Source organism: Bufo bufo, chromosome 9 (genome assembly GCF_905171765.1).
Source record: "Bufo bufo chromosome 9, aBufBuf1.1, whole genome shotgun sequence".
In the NCBI taxonomy this organism is placed as follows: domain Eukaryota; kingdom Metazoa; phylum Chordata; class Amphibia; order Anura; family Bufonidae; genus Bufo; species Bufo bufo.
Genome location: NC_053397.1, coordinates 20,690,570 through 20,714,081, shown reverse-complemented (window position 1 = coordinate 20,714,081; position 23,512 = coordinate 20,690,570). Strand labels below are relative to the sequence as shown.

The window sequence follows — 23,512 nt, the reverse complement described above, 5'->3', positions numbered from 1 at the left end:
AAGTTTGTTTGGGCCGAAACACCCTACCAATCAGCTGACAAGCAGGCAAACGCTCCGTTGTTGGTTAATCGGATCTTCTATGCTATTGCAAACATAATCTCCTGGTGTAAAGAGGGGATGTGCTGCCAATAGTATGCAAACTGTAAGGGGGACGAACAATCATAACAACGATCATTCATCCTCCATACAGTATGGTCAATGTAAATGCCCTTTAGACGGGTGATGGTTGACTAGTTAAATCATTGATCGGCACTCGTTTTGGGTCTGCACATCGAAGGAACCTAGAGTTCACAAGAACCAGATTACTTAGGCGCCCTGCTCCCGATCACATAATTTATGCTGCGTTAAAAATTTGCTCACTGTATGGGAACGAATAATCCCATTAAAAGGGTTGTCCCACAAAAAATATTCTACAGTTTTCAAACCAGCCCCTGGATCTGAATACTTTTGTAATTGCGTGTAATTAAACAGTTTGTGTAGATACTGAGTCATTCAATAAAATGTATCGGTATAGCGCCACCTGCTCTTGTTTTTCTCTTATTTCTTTGTCCTGCTCACTGAGATGGCCGCACATGCTCAGTTTCATCTTTCAACTGCTTCCTGAGCTGTGATAGGGGGGGCATGGACACGCCTCCTGAGCTGTGATAGGGGAAGCATGGACACACCTCCTGAGCTGCTGCAGGAAGGACACACCCCTTCAGCTGTCAGCTTGATATAACTCTAGCAGAGCAATGAATGGGAAGATCTCTGGACCCATGTGAGGTACAGGGCTGGTTCTAGCTTTGTTAGAAAGAGATTGTCATGTGCTATAGGATGTCTGATTTTCATTTTTTACATTATTCATGGGGGAACCCCCTTTAACTAAATAATTTGTGCCTGTAAATGACGCTTAACTTGTGTCAATCGACATTATATATCATTGATCGACCTTTGCATCTGTCTTGTAAAAGGACCCTTAGGCACTTTGGAAGTCTCAGGAAATGTCAGAGGAAGTGATTAGCATGAATTCACTACAAATGCAAAATTAGGTGCACAGCTTCTTTTAAGGGGTCGTGCATTCGTTTTGCATTGGAGCCCAGGAGCATCAAGTTACACCTCTGGGGGGCATAGATGGATTGAAATTTTTGAACATGACAACAAGAAGCCAGATTGGTTGTCACCTTTAGATTAACCTCTCAGAAACGTATACTCGTTTTGTCGACAGGTTCTAACCCTAGGAAAGCAACTGAGAAGCGAATTCAAAGGGGACAACTAATATGGCTGCGCGCCTGGTTGTCACTTTCTCAAAATTGCCCAGGAGCCAAGGTGAGACACAAAGAAGACGCTATGCTTTGGCCGAGCTGGGGCAGTGAACTGAATCTTTGCCCCTAGCTAAGACTCTGGACTTTCATTTACTGTAGGTCTGATTTCATAATGCAAAAACTTGTGCTCATTTATCATACTTGTGAAGCCGCTTCAAGTCTATGGAAACTTTTACAGATGCGTTTAAGTCTGGCTCAGTGCAGGCAGTTCTCTAAGTTTAATGGCCTCGTGATGGTGAAAAAAAAAAAAAAAAAAGTTATAAAAGTAAGACATCTTTTCCATTAACGCACTCCAAAAAAGTAATAGCTGTACAACATACGTTAAATGGCCTGCCCCTGCCCGGCGGATATGAAACTGTAATCGGACTTTATTTTTTGTGAAAGCAGAGAAAGCAGAACTTTGTGGGCTTTGAGGAAATTGTCATTACGGCGGTATTCTCGGACTTGTCTGCTGGCAGTACAGGCGCAGAACATTTATCTGCCATCGGAGCGTGCAACCTCAGAGCCCTGATTACACAGAATTTGCTTGGTAATTATCCAGACTTCTCGGTAGATGGAATAAACACATATAAGAGGCATTGATGCCTGTCCCAGCAGAGTTGGGTTTACAGCTACATGTTGGGGGGAAGGTGTCTCGTCACCCCCCCTGCCCCCCCCCCCCCCCCCCCCCCCCGTAGTGTCTAACAGGATTTTGGCCCATTTACAGAACAAAGTGTATTCTATACGCCAGAGGGTCATTGGGTTTTATACATATCTTTAAAATCACCTTTAATATCTGCCAGGGTCAACTCCCTTGTAAACATGTCAGTCTTTACCCTTAATGTGGAACAAGGTCTAGTAATTCAATGATATAAAATGATTACATATCAAAAATATAAAATTACATTGATAGTAGAGGTATAGGGGGCATTGTCCTGTAGGAAGGGATCCTGGTCCTCAGCATGCAAGGCTATGAGTCCATTGTAATCAATGGGTCTTCATATTTGGCCAATATGAGTTACATAAAAACCCAGGAGGCCAACAGTTTATCAAGTATTGGGGCCCCTTTGCTCATGACATTATGAGAGTCCCAGTTTTTGTATCTTCACCAATGTCATTTTCTCACACATCATTTGAAAACACAAAAAAGATCATGTTTGTCTTAAACCAGTGAAAATGGCACATTAACATATATACATATTTATATATACTGTATATATAATACTTATCTCCAGAGCTGCAATCACAATTCTGCTTGTTGCTACTAAAAACCCGTTGATAAGCTTGTTATCGTTATACACAGCCCCAAGAGCTTACGTGAGTTTCTATAATCAAGCAGACAGGTAGATTTCCCTACATCTGATGCAGAAGAATTCATCATTCAGGAAGATTGGAGAATTAAGAATGCAGCTCTAGGTTATAAAGAGAAGCAATGTAACGTATATTCATTAAGATGAGTAAACGTCTTAAGAAATATTTTCTAGGCTCAGAGAAAGTTATTCTGAACAATCAAAGACAGCCGGAGCTACTCGGGAGTCGCTGGATAAGAAAGGAAAGAGAAACGACATGCCCTCAGCATGATAATCACAATAAATGGTTTTCACACATGATTAAATGCCTTTTCATCATGTCGGTCCCAAATCAGCCCTCCTGCAATCTCTACCCTCGGAATTTTGCCCGGATGTGTCATTTCTTGTTCTTATTTCTCAAGGCCAAAACATATCTCTCTTCCATAGTCCCAGATCCCAAATTGTATACAAATTGACTTTGTATTCAATAAAACAAAAAATAAAAACCCCAAAAATACGAGAGATGTTTGGGAGAGTTGTCTTTGAGGTTTTTACTTTCATCAAGACTCCCTCCAAATGAACACTGTCAACATGCTGTGAGGTTTTATTAAAATGTAAATGTAAAAGCTGAGACCCCAGCTGCCCCGCACAGAGCAAACATCCAGCAGCCAAATCTCCAAATGATGCAGCATGAAATATGATTACAGTTTATGAATCGCATTTCGCCAAGTATCTTTAAAGAGGCCACTGGTGCATGCAGGACCTCAGACTGATCAGCATTCACACCCACCGCTGTCACACCATTCTGTCCACATCATTGTCAACCACATCATTACAGAGAATGGGAATGTGTGGACTGAAGAACTGGAACTTATAGTTGTAGAGATACCAAAATCAGCAAGTTATTTAAGAACATTTCCCCAAGAAAATACAAAATTCGCATTAACCTTTCAGTTCTCCTCTTCTGTCAGGTGGTTAAACATTCCAAAAAAAAAAAAGTTGGAAGATGTCCAATTTGGCCACCATTAGTTTCGAAAGTAGCAAGAATAGATAAATATAATTCACTGGCTCCAACAAACATATCCTTTCACTGTTTTGGGACTAGTCAAAGTCAAAAATTTGTAATGTCTATGGTTAGCAACCTTCCATTTCGATGGTATACATAATGAGCTCAGCTTGATCCAACCCAACTGAAGAACTGAGCTTCTGTACCTGACCATAGAACCACTCAAAAAATTGGATATTATGTACAAAGCTGTGCAAAGCCCCTCTCCAATGTAAACATAGTGACTCTCCATCCTGGCTCCTAGAGGGAGGTTCCTTCATCTTACTTTGGACACCTTATGAGAAGAGTCAGGAAGACTCAAAAGACTCATGTCATGTTCGGGTGTGGGAGGGAAACACCACACCGAACATAGGAGGGAAAGGGGTGAGGGAATAAGGCCTGGAAACTAGGGAAAGGAGATGGACACCAATTAGTAAAACCCTAATCAAAGTCCTGACTAACTACCAGTATGAACATACACCAGAAGTAGGTGAGTTCAGGAATACCTAATGTCCTAACTCTCCCTATAGGACCCTGATACTAATGTCAGGACTGAGACAACCTGTTCCTCCAAAAGGAAGGGCGAACAGGAGTCTCCCTCAGGGCTTAATACAAATGATAGGGAAATGCAACACACAAAATAACCCAAACAAAATACAAAAGGGAAAGAAAACACTTAACTTCAAGAGGCTATGGCAGCACCCGGAACTCAGCCGAGATCCACACACCAGCTATCCACAACTCAAACTGAAGCTATAAACCGCATAGCATAGTGGGAGAAACAACAATAAATAGAGAAGGTTAAATGTCCCTAATAGCCACACCTGGGGAAAAAAAAGTGTGGCAAGCACCAGAAACAATACAGACGTCATTTGATCCAAACGGAAAACCTGTCAGATCAAACCACGTGATGCCAGTCTCACCAATCTCCTGCCACCTGTCGCGGGAACATCTGTGATAACTCAAGACCCAAAAAGACCTATTGGAGATGACAATTAGCTTGAAAAGAAATGAAGAGAGACCAAAAACGAGATGGATGGATACCGAAATAATAAACGAGAAGACCAAAACTGTAGACAGGAAAAACATTATTCACAGACTCTAAAACCAACTTGAGGACACTCAGCATAGACTATAATTTGCAAACAAAATTCTTTTAGATCACCACCCAAAATTGCATTGAAAAGTTGAGCCTATAGAGGGATTGTCCCATGGAAGAAGATGGCCAGTATGCGGAGTGTGTGATGGAACTGACATTTTTGCAGGAACTCTATTCTAGATAAAAGAGTGAATTTGTGAAAGATGTGGTTCTTACTGTCTTGTCTTTTTGTATGGAGTGTAATAGGTGAAGAACATGCAACATATGCAACATTCGAGAATGTGGTGTCCTTCTTGAATGTAAACTCATGAAATCACTATGAATCTCATATACATTTTGGAATTTGAAGAACATTCTGTTTTAATAAACAGTAGTTTCTATGGGCTGCATTACACTGACAGATAAGCCATACGATTGTCAGAAAGGAATCGTTCCTTCCCGACAATCGCCTGATCGTCAGTAAAGGATACCGCTGCAATTACATGCATCCGCAGTATGGGAAGCAGTGATTGCTAATGCCATCGCTCGCCTCCATACAGACATACACAGATTAAATGCCGCAAGCAAAGCATGATTAGACAGCACGATCTGCTGCCGGCAAGCAATGGTTTTTGTGCCAATTACTCGATGAATTGGATTGCTTGTTCATCGGGTAATCGGCAGCACTTTTACATAGGCCGATCATTGCTAACGAGCGTTCCTAGAAACGCTTGTTAGCAATGATCTGGCCGACCCTCGGCCAATGTAATACAGGCCTATGTCTTAAGGCTGTCATGTTCCTGTGAACAATGGTTACTCGGGTAAAGGTCACTTACTAATGAATTTACCAAACTTTGAAGCAATTGCGTTTACCAGAACGATAAGTGACTGACAGAAAAGAATGGGAGCAAAGAATTTAAGCAATAAAGCAATGTTATCAACATCAATGATCTGAGCTGCTCAAGGCATTACAAAACATTGACAAGTCCTTCATCACAGGAACGCATCTATGGAGGTGGAACCTCTACAACCCTTAAATAAAGAAACTTGTGCTAATCACATACTGACATCTTGGTCAGTAGCATGCTGTCATAAGGTTGGAACAAGTCTTTCTCGGTGGGCTTGGTGATAGGTATTCCAGTCTGACAAGAACGCCGCTCGACGCGCTCCGCTGCACAGTTTCCCTAAGAAATGAGACATCTGTGGATTCCTCATGTGTTTTCAACTGGGCCAATTTGGCATTGCAAACTTTCCATAGGATTGAAATGTGCACAACAGCTGCCTTATCCCTACATAAATTTTACTCTCACATATGCGTTGTCTGAGATGAGAAACTGCTAGGAGTATATCACCAAATGTCTGGACCCCACAGTGAAATTATGAGGGGATCATCTGATCTTGAACCACCATAGCAAAGCCACAGCCACCACTAGACGTATTCCACCTAGACAAACCTAATGGACTCAGGGTTGAACCTGTTTTCCAGTGGATCCTCTAATGGGCCACAAAGGTCTTGTAGAAGACAATCCCCTTTGATACAGTCACTTGCTGAAAAATTGATTCAAAAATGACCCATTAGAATTATTCAAAGTGGCAACCAAGTACACTATTTTTCATTTAAAAGCTTGAAGTGCTTTAAAATAAGTAAAATAACCAATAATCATCTGTTTAAGCTGTTGTCGAACCAGCGGTGCTGCCGCTTTGGTCCCTGCCCGGCTTACACGACACGTAATCGGCTGCACGGAAGTAAATGAGGAGACCGGAGAGGCAGCAGCCTTGGACCACCAGCGACTAAGATGGGGAATATTGGTTATTTTAAATGTAAAAAATTATAGTATATAGTGGACAACCCCTTCAATGATACCACAAGTGTACTGAATGATGACAACGCCACAGCGTAATATGCTCCAAAGGAAGAAGGACAAATCTTGTGCATAGATTTATGATAGGTCCTCAGAATCAAATAATTCCAGTCTGACACTTGTGATGAAGCCTTGCAATCTGAAAATCAAGCTACGAAATGGAGATGGCTCTCATGAAAGCCATCCTTAGATCCCAACATTCAGATGGTCTTTTCGGTGGAAAAAAAATAAAACTTTTTACCCATTTTAATGGGAAATAGGGTTTCAGTAAAATATTGAGTAGCAGTGCCTCTAGCATATGAGGAGTACATCTCGTAGCACCTCACCGACAGGCGTCAAGTTATTACATTTTGCTTATTTTTTGGATTTTCATTAAATCACTCCAATGAACCTATCATCGTGATCCACGCTTCCCGGGAAGCTTAACACAGTTCAGATCTATCTCCGTCATAGCCATTAAAACAAGGCAGCATTGAAAAGGTGCCTCCTGGAACGAAACCTTCATAGACAGAACATCTGCAAGTAAACATCAGTATAATGCACTTACTATGAAGCTGTGAACATACAAATACCACATGTTTGTCTTGAGACTCAAAGAGCTAAATCATCCAGCCCCAGATCTGGCCATTTGCAAACGACATGAAAACAATGATTACAGTTCCACGTCAAATGAAACAGCAATACTCTTCAAAAGCCAACGTAAAGCACCGGAAAGGGGCCTTCGGATACGCATGGTGTAACATATGACCAGAGGCACGCATTTCAGAATGTAGGAACACACACGAGGGGTGCGGAAAATAATCAACCACTATTTTTAACTCAGTTTTCAAATTTGGGATTACACGTTAACTCCATCCCCAAATTTTTTTTCTCAGGCCTTTTTTTTTTTTTGTTGCTTTCTCTGTGCTGATTGGCGGCCCTAAAGTCTACCATGTTTCACATACGACTTTGTATACAGAACAGTCCAGCTCACCTACAGCCTCTTGTGGGATGCTCGGATGTGTACACCAATCATGATTATGAACTATTCCAGCGTCCAATAGGTAAAACACGCGTGGGATTTAGTATGTTACTCCATAAAAAGCCATACAATAAGAGAAACAGACTGCTAACGCGTTTCACACCAACGTAGGTCCTCACAGTCATTAAAGCTCTATTCAAAATGGCCTCTTTCAAGCTGCCAAATCATAGGTGCACCTCCTGGTCTACTGTGGTCTCTAACGAGTCTTTCTAGTCTTAGTAGGCCAACTTAGACTGGGCCGCTCCTCTCCAGAGGCATGGGCTGCCCCTGCTACATATAATCTTGGTGGAGAACGCTAACATAGGCTTGTGCCTATGGATCGCTATTCAAAAGATCACTATGCAGAAACAATACCAATCGTTGGACAGTGAGGTAAATGTCACTCCATCCCGAATTCTGCTTGGAAGACGGTTGGTTATTTGCCATCCCCTCTAGTGTTGAGTGAATCAAAGTCCATGAAGTGGACTTCTATCCGAATTTCAGGGAAAATTCGATTTGCCACCGAATCAATTTTCCCTGTATGGTAAAAATAAAATAAAAATCTTGATCTTGATTGAAGATCCCATGCCCGGTGACGTATGACGTCATCACGCCGATCACTAGCAAAGCGAGATTTCGCGCTAGATCTTTAATCAAGATGGCGGCAGCTGGCTCTTCGCAATCAAATGGATGAGGTAAGTATAATTTTATTCATTTTTAAAAAAAAATTACACTGTATTATTGCTGTCGATCAGCTATGAACATGGCATCTGAGGAGTACAATGACGGGGGGCGGCGCAATCATCGCTCCCTGCCATTGCACCCACTACTTACAAAGAAATGTACTTTGTGACGAAGTTATTCGGCGAAGCAGCCAAATCGAATTTTTCAATAGTTCGCTCATCACTAATCCCCACCATGGATCCCATAACAGCAATACAACCGCGCAACGCGCCTCTATGTCTATGCACACCTACCATAACTCCCAACATGTAGTTAAAGAGAAACACATACATACAACGCACGTACACAGGACGAGACAGATCTACAGGATGTGAGGCAGGACGAGAATATCCTGACGTAGAGTTGTCTGACCACAGAAAAGATGCCCCATTTACTGTACGCTCAGTACGAGGCAGAACTCGCTGCAGCCCCATCTATTAAGTCAACCTAAAATCTCTAGCAATGGCACGGGACGGTGGTAAGTGGTGACGCCGTGCATCCAGCCTGAAATCACAAACAGAAGTTCTTCAATTTGAAACATCGGGACGCTCATCAAACCCAGATTGCAAAAATGTGATCTTCACCACATCAAAGTCAAGTCGTATTGTAGCTATTGTCTTCAGGAACTCCAATGATTGTCATTGTGCCATTCCAAGTTCCCACAGTAGCTAACGAAAAGGCTGCAAATTGCTGCTGGTCTTGAAGTAAGCCTGCGATCCAAAAAGACTGGTCCTCAAGCCCTATGGGCCAAAGCATGTGCTGCACTATTGTCTTCTCCAATGTCTGCATACTGGTATCATAGAACTCAGTGTATCCTATGTATGCAGTAAGCTCCTCAGCTCCCCCTTGTGGTGGCGGCATAAATGGACAACACTTTGTAACCATTCCCTCTCTGTCTACAGAGTGTTCCCCTACACCGTCAGCACTATTTGGACAGTGTCAGATGTGTATAGCCCAGAATGGTAGCACCTAATTTTCAAAGCATCCATACACTTTCAGGAGGAATAACAAAGTAACAATGCAATGCAGGGTTCTAAGAATAAAATAATCCACAATAAAAGTGACAGGAGCACTGACAAGTCTAATGGAAGCCATATACCTGGATATTCGACAAATTGACGTAAAGGCTATACATCCCCAAATTTTTTTTTTTTTTTTTTTGCATTTTGTTTTTACAGCTCCTAGTCAGTGACTAAGCATTTCCAGTCACAGACAGCAAACAAATCCTGTCTAGTGCAATCCTGCCGTCTGGTACTTTGTATCATTTGACCGCTACTTTCCGCTAACCTATATTTGTTAGGCTGGCCACAAGTAGAGAACAGGTAGAAGGGAATGTGGCTGCAGGATCAGACTACACAGAGTTGTTTGTTGTCTGTTACCATGGAGACGCATAGTCTGCATAACAGCTGTCAAAAAATCAACTACTGTAAAGCATATTTCATTAACTCCTACTGCAAGGCTGCTTCATTATTCATTCTATATGCAGTGAGAAAGTAAAAGAAATAGGGACAGTCTTACGCTGATTGAGATTTTTCACAGTTGCTGACGCTGGATAATAAATCAGTTGGAGTCTAAATTTATGCCACCTACAAGTGGAGTATTTTGGGCGCAAGAAGGCCCATTTAAGCCATGCCTCCTTTCCTATGAAGCCACCCTTTCCACTAAGCCACACCACTTGTTGGGGATGGTGTAAAAAGGTTAGAAAGTGTCTAAAACATTTGATAAATACAGTATGTATGTACACCAAAAAAAATAAAAAAATGCCCCAGTTTGTACATAGCCTTTAAAGGGGTTGTCTGAGATAGTGATACTGATGATGGGGGTCCGACTCCTGACATGTCATCTAAGCGCCTGTGACATCACATTCATCGATCACGTGGCCTCAGGGACAGATTGGGAACTCAAAGTGGCCCTGGAAAAAAGGGGCCCCTTGTTGTAGGTGGGGCTAAAATAGTAGGAGACAGGGCCAAGCCAAGTAGGCAGGGTCAGCAAACCATTAGATGTGGTTCATGCAGCATACCTCCCGACTTTGGAAGTTAAAGTGGCCCTGGAAAAAATACTAAAAGTGGCCCCCGTTTCGTAGTCGGGTCCAAATTGATGGAAGGCAGGGCCAGCAATACCATATTGTGACACATTATACCACCAGAGCCAAATACCACAGTGCATTACAAAATACCGCCGCCAGCAGTCGTGCTTTTTCCTATATTGTGCAAGCGCGACCACCACTGATGGATTGCAGGGTGGTCTGTAGCCATGGAAACGAGCAGTGTATAATCTGAATCCAGCCAGCAAAGGAAGCAATATGGAGACTCACAATACATTAGTAAGTGTCTTGTATTCACTTTCTCTACATGATAAATGCCACTTACTGAAGTGAGACAACCCCTTTAAGGCACAAAAGTCAGATCAGACCTGGAAAATGGCCCTTTGACTGCCCCCCTGGTGTATTTTTAGGACCAAGTCATACAGCACAGCGCACTTGCACCAAATACATGAAAACTGTGCACCGATTCATAAATTTGTTCCAACCACACAATGCAAAACCAGACTTCAAAGTGACATAAGAACAATCTCAATTGATAAATGACCCCCAAAGTTTTAAAGATTTAAAGGGAGCGGAGCAGGGGTGTAGCTATAGTGGTTGCAGAGGTAGCAGTCATTACCGGGCCCAGGAGCCTGAGGGGGCCAAAGACCCTTGTGCCACATAAGAAGACACCAGTGCATGATGGTCAAGTTACACCTCTGACTGGAAGGAAAGGGGTTGGGTCAAAAATTTGGTATGGGGGGGGGTTAAATTTTTGCCTCAGGCAGCACGAAGGCTATGTGCTTCCCTGCCCCTGGCCACAAAGCACTGAGGGAAGGGGGGCCCAAGCTGAGCTCTTGCACCGGGGCCCCTGAGCCTTTAGCTACGCCCCTGGAGCGGAGATACTGTCGGTCTGGTAAATGGTCTAATAATTTACACCAAAAACTGGTGTAAATTGTAACACAAATCTACACCCGCTCATAGGCAACGGAGATTCTATTTTCTGCCAAACGGGCGGCCAAAAACGGAGCCAGATTTATTAAGAGGTGTACGCTTGGCGCATTTGGCCTTGGCCAAAAAAAAAAATAATAGAACATGTCCTATTCTTGTCTGTAGGAAATTTGTGAAAGGAATAAAAAAAAAAATGGCGTCAGGCTCTCACCCGTTTTCCGTGTTTAGCGCAAAATCGGATACGGTCGTGTGCAGGGGCCCTTAGTTGTGTAATCCAATGTAAAGCGTCAATATAATCTATCCACACGTAACATAACACAGCGACCCTCCCAATTTGGCTAATCTGGATTATCTCCGCGCTGGCGGGCGTTTGTATATTCACGGCGGCGCTGTAATACTCGGCAGATCCGTTTTCATCCAGCTCTGGTCCGCCTAGCCCGGTGATCTGTGTTATATTAATATTACATTGCAATGCAATCACGAAATAAACGATGAAGTCTTGGCTACGCTTACCTCAGCTATTATGTGAAACTCCTACCTCCCCAAATCCCGAGCGCCATTTTATCAACATAATACGAGCAGATACATATTGTTCTCCTGCCAACGAGAGAAATCTTCAACAGCTGTTTCTTAATTTCTTGAGATCACATACAAAAGGAAGGAGGGGGGGGGGGGTCAGGACGCCGCGAGCTTAATGCAGCCGTTTTCCAACAATACCTCAGAAGCGTATGATTTAAAGGGATACGTATACATCTTAGAGACCAGGATATATTTCCATTTTATTATGTTCGGGAACCCATATGGAAAATGGTTCGTCTGTGCCCAGATCTTATTACCGCCACAAATCTACATTTTCTAATTTAGGGGTGACGGTCAAATTGCTTGCGTGGGGAAAGGAGTATAAAATATGATATTACAGAGCGGTATTCCTGTGTGTGTGTTCCCGACTATCACGCGCAGGCCTGTACCTCCCATGCTCGGGATCATAAATCCGATCTCATTGCCTCCTATACACATGCTCAGATGTCTAAGTTGAAGCTTCTGGCCCCAATTTAAAAATCTACCATGGGGCTCCCCCAAAAATGAACAGAGTGGAGGGTCGAGTATACGTACTGTCGCTCCATTCATCTCTATGGGTGTTCCGGAAATAGCCAAGCACAGCGCTCCACCAGCCGCTCTCTTCATTTCAGGAGTCCCTGTTTTTGTGATAGACAGGTTTCCTAGAGGTCGGACCCCCAGTGATCTAATTGTTATCTCCTGTCCTGTGAATAGGGGATAACTTGCTACAACCGGAATACCCCTTTAAATCTGGTTCTGCACATAATCGTCTTTTTTTGTTACTTTTGCCATTTTTGGAATTTTTTTGGTCATATTCTTTCTAAAGCTTTCTTATGGATCTACAATGATACTTTAAGTCGAAAATTCTCTACAAGCAAATTTTTTTTTTTGCATTTTTGCACTGCATGTGCGCATTTTTTGTCAAAATGTAGCATGCTCCAGGGAAGGTTATATAAAGCTTAAAATGAATAGCTGTTTTTTTACCACAAAAAAAATTAAAATATTAAAGGCCTAGTTCACACGAACGTATGGCCTTTATAGTTTTTTGCGGTCCGTTTTTCACAGATCCGTTGTTCCGTTTTTTGTTTCCTTTCAGTTCCGTTTTTCCTTTCCGTTTTTCCGTATGGCATATACAGTATACAGTAATTACATAGAAAAAATTGGGCTGGGCATAACATTTTCAATAGATGGTTCCGCCAAAAAACGGAACGGATACGGAAGACATACGGATGCATTTCCGTATGCATTCCGTTATTTTTGCGGACCCATTGACTTTAATGGAGCCACGACCCGTGATTTACGGCCAAATATAGGACAAGCTCTATATTTGTACGGAACGGAAATACGGAAACGGAATGCTTACGGAACACATTCCGTTTTTAATGCGGACCCATTGAAATGAATGGTTCCGTATACGGAACACAAAAAAACGGCCCGTACGCTCACAAAAAAAAACGTTCGTGTGAACTAGGCCTAAGGCTTATCCACATGGCTGTTGCGGTCCCCGATGCACGGGCACCACCCATGCGGCTGCGGCAGATGGATCCAGTCCTATTTAACTTGAATGGGTCTGTGTTCCAACAGCAAAAAAATAGAACATGTTCTTTTTTTTTTTTGCGTTGCGGAGGCACGGAGAGAAACCCCACGGAAGGACTCCGTAGTGCTTCAGTGGGGTTCCGTGCCTACGTTTGGCGCCGCACCTTCTGGATTGCGGACCCAACTCTGGAATGCCCACACTTGAATGGAAGCAGCTCTGCAGTAACCAGCCCTGGCCACTGCATGCAGCTGTGCAGGTCCGATACCCGTTTCCAGCGCTGGAACTTCTGCAAAGTGTTGATCAGTAGGGGGGTGCCAGGGGTCGGACCCCTGACGATCTGATACTGATGACCTATTTAACCTAAGGACAGGTCAATCAATAGTTCAGTCCCAGAGAGCACCTTTAAAATTTGTGTCACAGGTAGAGTTATATTCTGATGATTTTCCCCAAGCAAATCCACAGCTGAAAATCCGCAGCGTATATGAACCTACCATTTAAAGGCAGGCATCCTCAAACTGTAAAACTACAACTCCCACAATGCCCTGCTGTAGGCTGTTCGAGCATGCTGGGAGTTGTAGTTTTGCAACAGCTGGAGGGCCGCAGTTTGAGGATGCCTGCTTTAAGGGGTTGGCACATTGATAGCATATTGCTAGGATATGCCATCAATGTCAGATAGGTGCGGGTTCCAGAGATGGGATTAGAACGGGGCCCCCAAAGAGAAGTAAAGCTCACTGTGCATGTGGGGGTGCACTCTCTATTCATGGCTTATGGGAGTTTTCGAAAATAGCTGAGTGAGCACGTGCGACCACTGCTCCATTCACCGTTATTGGACTGCCGGAGAGAACCGAACTGTTTTCGGAAATCCCATAGACCCCACATCTAACCTATGTCCCAGATGGGAATACCCCTTTAATGTCCCTGAGTGCCCTTTAAATCACTATAAAAATGTTGGGAATTTTTCATAAAAGCTTCTACTTTAAGGAAACAGGATATTTTTTATCCTTGCTTCACCCCTTTCCTCCCATCTGTAGCTTAAAGCAGAATTTAACAAAAAAAAAACAAAAAAAAAAACGGTATCCTTCAGGCACATCGCTTCTGCAACGCAACATCTTTAGGGGGAGGAAAAAAAAATCTCTGGAAAATTGGCTCATCAAACCTAAAAACTGTCATGGAGCGGCCTGGAGGAAGGCCGCGGGCCAAGCACAGATTAGGGACGTGCACTGTAACAAATTGATATACCTGAAGCAGTTTGAAGATCACAGGAAAGCCTTGGCGCTGAACGTCTCCAAAACGGCATATTATATCTTATTAAATCTCAGATTTCATTCATTATTTTAAGATGCAGTGAAAGGAAGCTCTTCAGCAATTATTGCAATCTATCACCGGGTCTTATGAAAGATTGTCGCCCGCTTTAAAAAAAAAAACACAAAAAAAAAAAAAACATTCCTTCTTTAAGAGAGATTAGACAGCTTAAAGGGAATCTATCATTAGCAAACACTCTAATCCCATTTAACTTTAAACACAGCCATAATTAGCTTCGTCTATTCTTCTCTTCCATGGCGGCTGCGCTATATCGGTTAAAGACGATCCCTTGAAGCGGTGTAAACGAACACGCCAAAGAAATCATGTCATCCCACTCACATTGGTCACCTTTAAAGGGTATGTTCATCTTTGAAACTCTTTTCACCGCATATAGTGCACGACTTATCTTGTACAGCCTGTTCTGTAGGCCAGAGCTGCATTCACAATTCTGCCCATTGCTGCTGGAACCCGTCAACAGGTTTGTCAGCAGACAGCCTTGCTGAGCTCCCACGATGTGGAGGGACCGTTCTTTTTTTTTCCTACAACAGATCACTGTACCGAACTACACAAGACGAGCTAGAGACGGTGAGCATGCGCTAAGAGAGTTCAGCTCTGAAGCCTGCAGAATTGTGATTGCAGCTCCGGAAGACTATGAATCCGATTCATACAGTAGGACGCCACAGACTTGAGCCTGAATTATGGCTCCGTACATACCAGGTGGTAATACATTAGCATGCAGGAGGCCTTCCACAGTTCAGCGGTGGTCAGAGATGGACCTGCCCTTTGACAATTTATCTAAAGGACACCCATAGTTCTCGCACATCACCTCAAGATGGGATTAGGCACAAACAAAAACACAAAAAATAAAATGAATGGTGTACCACAATGGGTCCAGACATGCAGCCCTGGGCCTATGTATAGAAGACATGTTTCAGGGCATGAAGGTCAACTCTTATCCACTTCCACCACCACGTGATAGACTTCACTTCCAGGACATCTTTACAAAAAATTCTTCTCTACTTCCCCTTCAGCAGAGGTCACAGACCTCTCATCAGCATTGACATGAAACGTAACCAGACGGCTCAGACATACCTCGATAATCCTGTCATGAATCTGGAGTCCGCCTTCCTTGGCAGCCGGGCCGCTGTCAACTATTTTTGAAACAAAAATTCCTTCGCTGGAGGGTCCATCTTGGTTGTCCTGCAAAAATGAAGAAAAAAAATTGTAAACTGGAATATTTGTGGTTTGTTGGTTCAAATTGTGGATTGTTTTTTTTATTTATTTTTTACATTTATAAAGGTCAAATATACCCATCATCCTTTGCACACGTGAGGTAAGTGGGCCTGTATGGAAGTCAAGCTTATGGGGTCTTATTATCTGATCATATTGGCTCCCACCCTACCTAGAGATTTAGGGTCCCATGTCCCCATTTCCTGGGACTAGAACTAAGAAGAGGAAGTCAGAGACGTAGACTAAAACTCCTTTAAAGAGGACCTCTCCTGACACGTCTGTTTTAGTGACGACTTGCAATCCCCATGTAATAATAATTTTGAAACATTTTTTGAAATATATGTCGCATCCTTCCTCTGTTATTCCTACTAGAAGTTTAAGAATGAACTGGAGTCTGTAATAAAGGTACGGCTGGGTGTTACCAGTTGAGGGTGTGTCCCTGCACAGTCTGGCACTGGCGGCAATGATTGGATAGTGTCAGACTGTGCAAGGACACACTCCAAGCTGGTAACACCCACTAGGACCTTTATTGCAACTGCTAGAAATTCATTCATGACAGGGTCAACAACCAGTCTGTCTCGAATCTGTACCCATCTGTATCTTAAAGGGCATCTGTCAGCAGATTTGTACCTATGAAACTGCCGCGTCCTCTTCATTTTAATTGACAGGGTAAGGCCTCCTGCACACGAACGTGTGCACCCCGTTGCCGTATTGCGGATCTGCAATACACGGGTGCCGTTCCGTGGACATTCCGCATCACCAGATGCGGACCCATTCACTTCAATGCGGAATGGTGCGGGACGGAAGCACGGAACAGAACCCTACGTCCCGTACTTCCGTTCCGCAAAAAGATAGAACGTGTCCTATGTTTTTGCGGAACGCCCCGATCGCGGACCCATTAAAGTGAATGGGTCCGCGATCCGTTGCGGCTGCCCCACGGACAGTGTTCGTGCATCGCGCACGCATTTTGCGGGCCGCAGCACGACCACGGGGCGCACGCGTTCGTGTGCAGGAGGCCTAAGATGTGAGGACGTTTTTCACTGTCTGGCCCTGCCAATCAAAGTGTAGAGGGCGCGGCAGTTGCAGAGAGAGCAGAGCCTCTAGGTGTAACGGCGACACCCCCGTTGCTCCTAGAGGCTCATTTGCATATATTAAAACCTCATTTTTCTCAGCAATGCGGGCACATAGGAACATGGGACCAACACAGATGCCTTTAGCTGCCAAGGGCACATGTAACATCAGCCAGTGTCATAGGGACAAAACTGCTGACAGATGCCCTTTAAAGGGATATTTCCATCTAAGAATGTTATGGGATATCATAAGCATATCCAATTCTGATCTTAGGGGTGTGACCTCTGGGACAACGTAGGGAAAAATATCCCCTTGGCAGTTGTAGTCCCCACAGCCCACTGTGCAGTGAACTTTAATATGTGGTTGCAGGACAGCAAAGGAGTCCTTTCTTCTCATGATCGCGGGATCCTGGCATTTGGACACCCACTGCTTAGGAAGTGCTGGCATACCGGACCCAGGAGCTGCAAATATACTTCTGCCATCCTCCCCAGTCTGTGCATTGATGACATGATGCCATAGTAGAGAAGCTGGCACAGGCAGGGCTTATAAAACCATTTCTGTGTGAGATAATAAGCGTGTTGTCTAACATTTCCATGGCAGATGCGTGGAACAACTGTATAATACACCGCCCGGGGCCCAGCGTCATGAATTACAAGATGAACGATGAAGATAATTTCAGTGGAATTGTGATTTACGCTGATTATATACACAGAAATTCATATTATATGCATTTACATAAGTCATGAGCTAATGGCAGAACTGAGAGCCAGTAGGATGATGACATCACTCACAGCGAATTCTAAAGTATGACATCACTCAAGAGCTCATGATATTAAATTATATCACACAGAGCTAATCATACAAAGTGACATCACCGAGCATCGTTATATAAATTGGGAAGGTGTGTACCATATTATCATACAGGTACTAGATATACCAGTTTACACCGCGCCCCTATCCTCCCTTGCTAGCCCCTAGACATCTTCATATTTGTTCCACCCTTCCTAATGTCATGTCTTCTGGATGTCTCCACTGCTTCTATCACCACTGTGCTCTACACTGCCTAGAGGCTAAGGGTGCTAAGGGTGGGTCTCTGCAAGCAACCTGTGCTGCTGGGTATGCCAACCTAAACAGAGGTGTGATTTGAAATTCCTGGACCTCAATGCAAAATGTTTAATATGTGTTATTTATAACACTGGTGTCTTCCCCTAAGACACTAGGGCCTAGGTGCGTCTGCTGCCTCTGCACCCTCTATAGCTACCCCACTAATCAGGTGTAGGTAAAGCTGGCTGTACAAATTAAACTATGTCTGCTGAACCCTCTGATTTGGCAGGTTTCTCCTACGGGTGTCCTCCCGACAGGCGAGAGAAGGGTTGGGCATGTTGGATTTCAACTGCCTGATCCTTTTGTTCTCCTGGAGATAAGGCGCCTGCCAGAGCTACCTGGAAGTGACTTTCTCCCCATTCACTACATATGCTGCTTGCCCAGCTGAGCCGAGCATGCACATGTATGGAAGGTTCTGCAAAAATCATGTGCCATGTGTGAATGATGGACCTTGAGCCATGATTGAACGATGGACCTCATGGTATGTGTGAACAATAGACCTTGTGCCATGGGTGAACGATGGACCTTGTGCCATGGGTGAACGATGGACCTCATATCTTGGGTGAACGATGGACCTTCTGCCATGTGTAAACGATGGACCTCATGCCTTATGTGAACGATGGACCTCATGCCTTATGTAAACGATGGACCTTGTGCCAGAAGTGAATAATGGACCTTGTGCCATGTTTGAGTGATGGATCTTATCCCATGGGTGAACGATGGACCTTGTGCCATGTGTGACCAGTGCACCCGTGCCATGTGTGCACAGTGCACCACATGTCATGTCTACAACAATGGACCCTGTGGTATGTGTGAACAATGGTCCTTGTGCCATGTGTGAATGATGGACTTTGAGCCATGTGTAAACGATGGACCTTGTGCCAGAAGTAAACAATAGACCTTGTGCCATGGGTGAACGATGGACCTTGTACCATGAGTGAACAATGGACCTCATGTCTTGGGTGAACGATGGACCTTGTGCCATGTGTAAACGATGGACCTCATGCCTTATGTGAACGATGGACCTTGTGCCAGAAGGGATTAATGGACCTTGTGCCATGTGTGAGTGATGGATCTTGTCCCATGGATGAAAGATGGACCTTGTGCCATGTATTAATGATGAACCCCATGCCATGGGTGAACAATGGAGCTTCTGCCATGTGCAGCATCAGGGCTATCAATGGTATACTGCTTAATTCACTAGACACCAGGGACGGGCTAGAGAACTAAATTCTCGTTACCTCAAACAAGAAGCAGATCATAGGACATCTGCAACTAAAGCAGAAAATGCTGGATATGGGAAAAGGAAAAAAAAACTAATTTCTGGACACCAGGGCTGCAAACCAAACCTCTGAACACCAGGGACAGCATAACATACTAATGGAATGGATACCAATGACCAAGGCAAAAAAATAAAAATAAAAACACAGACCTGAGGAACCAAGGAATAGGTCATCACATATCACATGATAAACACCAGGGATGGAGGGGTACAAAAACATTAGATACTAGGAACTAGGCACCAACTGGACACCAGGGATAGGGAGAAGAAAATACTGGACATCAATGGCTGATACGAGAAACCTCTGATCGAAATTGGTCAATAATCGCTGGACACCAGGAATAGAGGGTGATAGAGTAACAGCCAATACACACCATGGACTCTTTCACCAAAAACCAGACACGATAAAGAAGGAGGTAACAGATGACTAGAAACGTGGGACTGGGTCACCAAAAACCACATGGCTTGGACATAGGGCAGCACTATGGACATCAAATTCTGGAAACCCTGGGAAGGAGGTAAGAAACCACTAGAAAACCAGGACTTTTGGTTGCAAGACAACAGGGGCTAAATTCTGCATAGTGTGATATGGGGCTAATTGCTAGTTACCAGGGAATGGTCCACCAAACACTGGGCACCAAATAGAGATGACAACAAAAGCTTTCACTTCCTTCTCCTTGTGGTTCAGACAATGCAGGAGGAATTTTGTTCTTGGGTGTAGGGGCTCTTTAAGAAAGAATGACTTGGAAACATCACAAGCGATTAGAAGTCCCGTTATCAGAGCTTCCCTTATAAAACGCCGCTGATTAATATTTGCATGTTGACGTTTTTTTGTCTAGTGCCCGTTAAGAACCTGGCAGCGGTGAGGGAGTTTTATGAACAGCAAATTCATACATAAATTTTTGGCACACGAGATATAAAAAGCTCCCACACAGCAGCACCTTTATATTCCGACAGCTCAACAGAAGTCCTGTGTAGAGCGATCACCGCTCGCTGCCCTGATGCCAAGATGAGGGGGGGCACCTATAAAAAGTGCAAACAACAGCAGTAATGTCACCCGTGGGCAACATCTCTTATCTGTCTGCATTAGGCTTCATATGGGATTGACAGCTACATCTAAGAAAATCGCCGCTTCATTAATACAATTGTATTGATAATCAGGTTTGAAGCCTGGCACGCTAAGTGCTGCCATATAGTGAGTGCCACCTCACAGGGAATCAATACACCTCATTTATTTATACTCCACAGAAATCTCGACAACCTGTGGCTCTCCAGCATTTGCAAAACTTAAAATCCCATCATGACCTGACAGCCTGCGGCTCTCAGGACATGATGGGAGTTACAGTTCTGCAGCAGCTGGAGAGCCATGGGTTAATAGAGATCACTGCTCTATAGGGGGCAAAATCAGATGGGATTCCAGTACGTTTTCTTATAGGACTATGCATCTTATAGTCACATATCCCATTCACAAATGTTGTGCATTATGTGTGAACACAGACTAAGGGCTCATATTCTTATTTTAGAATCCACAAAACACAGATCGTTTCCTTGTGAGATAGATAAAGTAGATAGATAGATAGATAGATAGATAGATAGATAGATAGATAGATAGATAGATAGATAGATAGATAGATATGAGATAGATAGATAGATAGATAGATATGAGATAGATAGATAGATAGATAGATAGATAGATAGATAGATAGAGAGAAAGATAGGTAGATAGATAATAGATAGATAGATAGATAGATAGATAGATAGATATTAGATAGATAGATAGATAGATAGATAGATAGATAGATAGATAGATAGATAGAGAGATAGGAGATAGATAGATAGATAGATAGATAGATAGATAGATAGATAGATAGAGAGATAGGAGATAGATAGATAGATAGATAGATAGATAGATAGGAGATAGATAGATAGATAGGAGATAGATAGATAGATAGATAGATAGATAGATAGATAGATAGGAGATAGATAGATAGATAGATAGATAGATATATAGATAGATATGAGGATAGATAGATAGATAGATAGGAGATAGATAGATAGATAGATAGATAGATAGATATGAGATAGATAGATAGATAGATAGATAGATAGATAATAGATAGATAGATAGATAGATAGATAGATAGATAGAATACCTAAAGACCACCAGTAAAATTTATTTTGGGGGCCCACCATACAGATACATTCAAATATAATAAATAATCTAACAAGTTTTTTATAGGAACATTGGCTGGTTGAGGTGCTGTACATTGAATATATGTATGTAGTGCAGTAAGTCTACTGTGTTATGTGCCACTTGTGCAGGGGGGGGTGGGAGACTAGGGGCCCACCTTGCTCAGGGGCCCACCGGGGGATTCCCCTGTACCCCTGTGGGCCAGTCCGAGCCTTGATAGATAGATAGATAGATAGATAGATAGATAGATAGATAGATAGATAGATAGATAGATATAGATAGGAGATAGATGGATAGATAGATAGAGATAGATAGATAGATAGATAGATAGATAGATAGATAGATAGATAGATAGATAGATAGATAGATAGGAGATAGATAGATAGACAGATAGATATGAGAGATAGATAGATAGATAGATATTCTATGGTGCATTTTATAACTTTGTCTTTCACGGTTTTACTATGACCTGAGACAATGAGATCTTAGTGCCGGTGACTGGGTAAATAAAGCTTTTACTGTTGAACATTTGGAGATAGAAATCCCCCTGTATTCGGCGGGTCCCCTCCTGAGGCATGAATAGTAGACAGTCTCCCACAGAGACCAATGTGCCCTGTGTTCCCTTAGTATCAGACATTCGCCCCCATGCTCAACAGGAAAAGGAAAACACATTTTAACAATTAACATACCACACACGAGCGGCCACCAATAATATTAAATCCCAGGGATCCAGATTCTCGGTGGAGAACGAGAGTGAGTGCGGTCGTCTCTTCTCCCTACAATGCACAGGTAAGAGAATTCATGGTGACTACATGTGGTACAGAGCGCCCCCTGTATGTGCCCTCAGGGTCTGCTGAGTAAATACAATTTTACCTAAAGCAAATAATAAAACCAAGACATTTTCCTCAGAGTCAGACTATTGGCCACAATCATACTTACCAACATATAAAATGGGAAAATCGGGACATTCAAGCTTTCGTCCCTCTGGACCACCAGGCAACACCACAAAATGCCCACTTGGGGGCTGGGCTGTCCCGACAAATTTGAGACTGTTGGTAACTATGTTAAATTCCTAATTCTGTACCAGACTGTATGTCTATGGGCAAGGTTTGTCACTGTATGTCTATAGAGTGCTATATGTTGGAGTAAAAACCTCCATATAGTGCTCAAATAAAAGCAACATACAGTTACCAATACACAATGTAATCTAATACCACCTAGCACATATATTTGTGGTGGTCACCACTTCAGGCTGTCAGTGGTGCATCCACCAGAAAGGACACACCCTACACTGCTAAGGCTGGCTCTGAAAGGAAACATTGAAGTTTCTCCTGTCTTAAAGGGGTTTTCAGGGATTAAAAATGGATGACCTATTCTCAGGATCGGTGGGGATCTCACACTCTGCAACCCTGCTGATCAGATATATGAAGGAGCCAGTGACGTCACGTTCATTGGTCACATGGCCTTTCTGCAGTTGAGTCTCATTCAAGGGGAATGGGATTGAGCTGCAATACCAAGCACAGCCACTATAAAATGTGTGGAGCTGTGCTTTGGTATACTGTTAAGCAGGGGTCAGCTCAGTAGCCTTTGGCACTCCAGCTGCTGTGAAACTACAACTCCCAGCATGCACACTTGCTCAGCTGATCTTGTAACTCCCATGGAAGTGAAAGGAGGATTCTGGGAGTTGTAGTTTCAGAACAGCTGTAGTGTCGGAGGTTGCTGATCCCTGCTGTAGAGAGACCGTAGCTCTGGACTGAGAGCCCCTTCAAACAGCGGATCAGTGGGACTGCCGGGAGTTGGTTCATCATCATACCGATCTGATATTGATGACCTATTTGAGGACCCCCTTAACATAATTGAGAGCTTGTTACAATTGTATCCATTCTAGGCAGGACACCAGCAAAACTCTCTCCTGTCCTGGGAATGTGCTACAATGTATCAGCGCAGGTTAAATGTATTTGGATTAGCCTGGAGCACAGACTGTAT

General features: G+C 43.3%; 1 protein-coding gene across 3 annotated transcripts in view; it reads right to left on the bottom strand.

The window, feature by feature from the left end:
- PDZRN3 (PDZ domain containing ring finger 3) overlaps window positions 1-23,512 on the bottom strand; it is a 210,787-nt gene that overhangs the window by 165,698 nt on the left and 21,577 nt on the right. Inside the window, exons 2-3 of one of the 3 annotated variants that reach the window (XM_040406640.1) lie at window positions 22,216-22,302; window positions 15,741-15,848 (exon numbers count right to left, since the gene is read on the bottom strand). The exons of 1 other annotated variant lie outside the window; for it this stretch is intronic. In XM_040406640.1, the coding sequence (XP_040262574.1) occupies window positions 15,741-15,848; window positions 22,216-22,302 (195 nt within the window). The remainder of the gene's footprint in view (window positions 1-15,740; window positions 15,849-22,215; window positions 22,303-23,512) is intronic. One more of the 3 variants, XM_040406641.1, reaches the window with a different exon arrangement.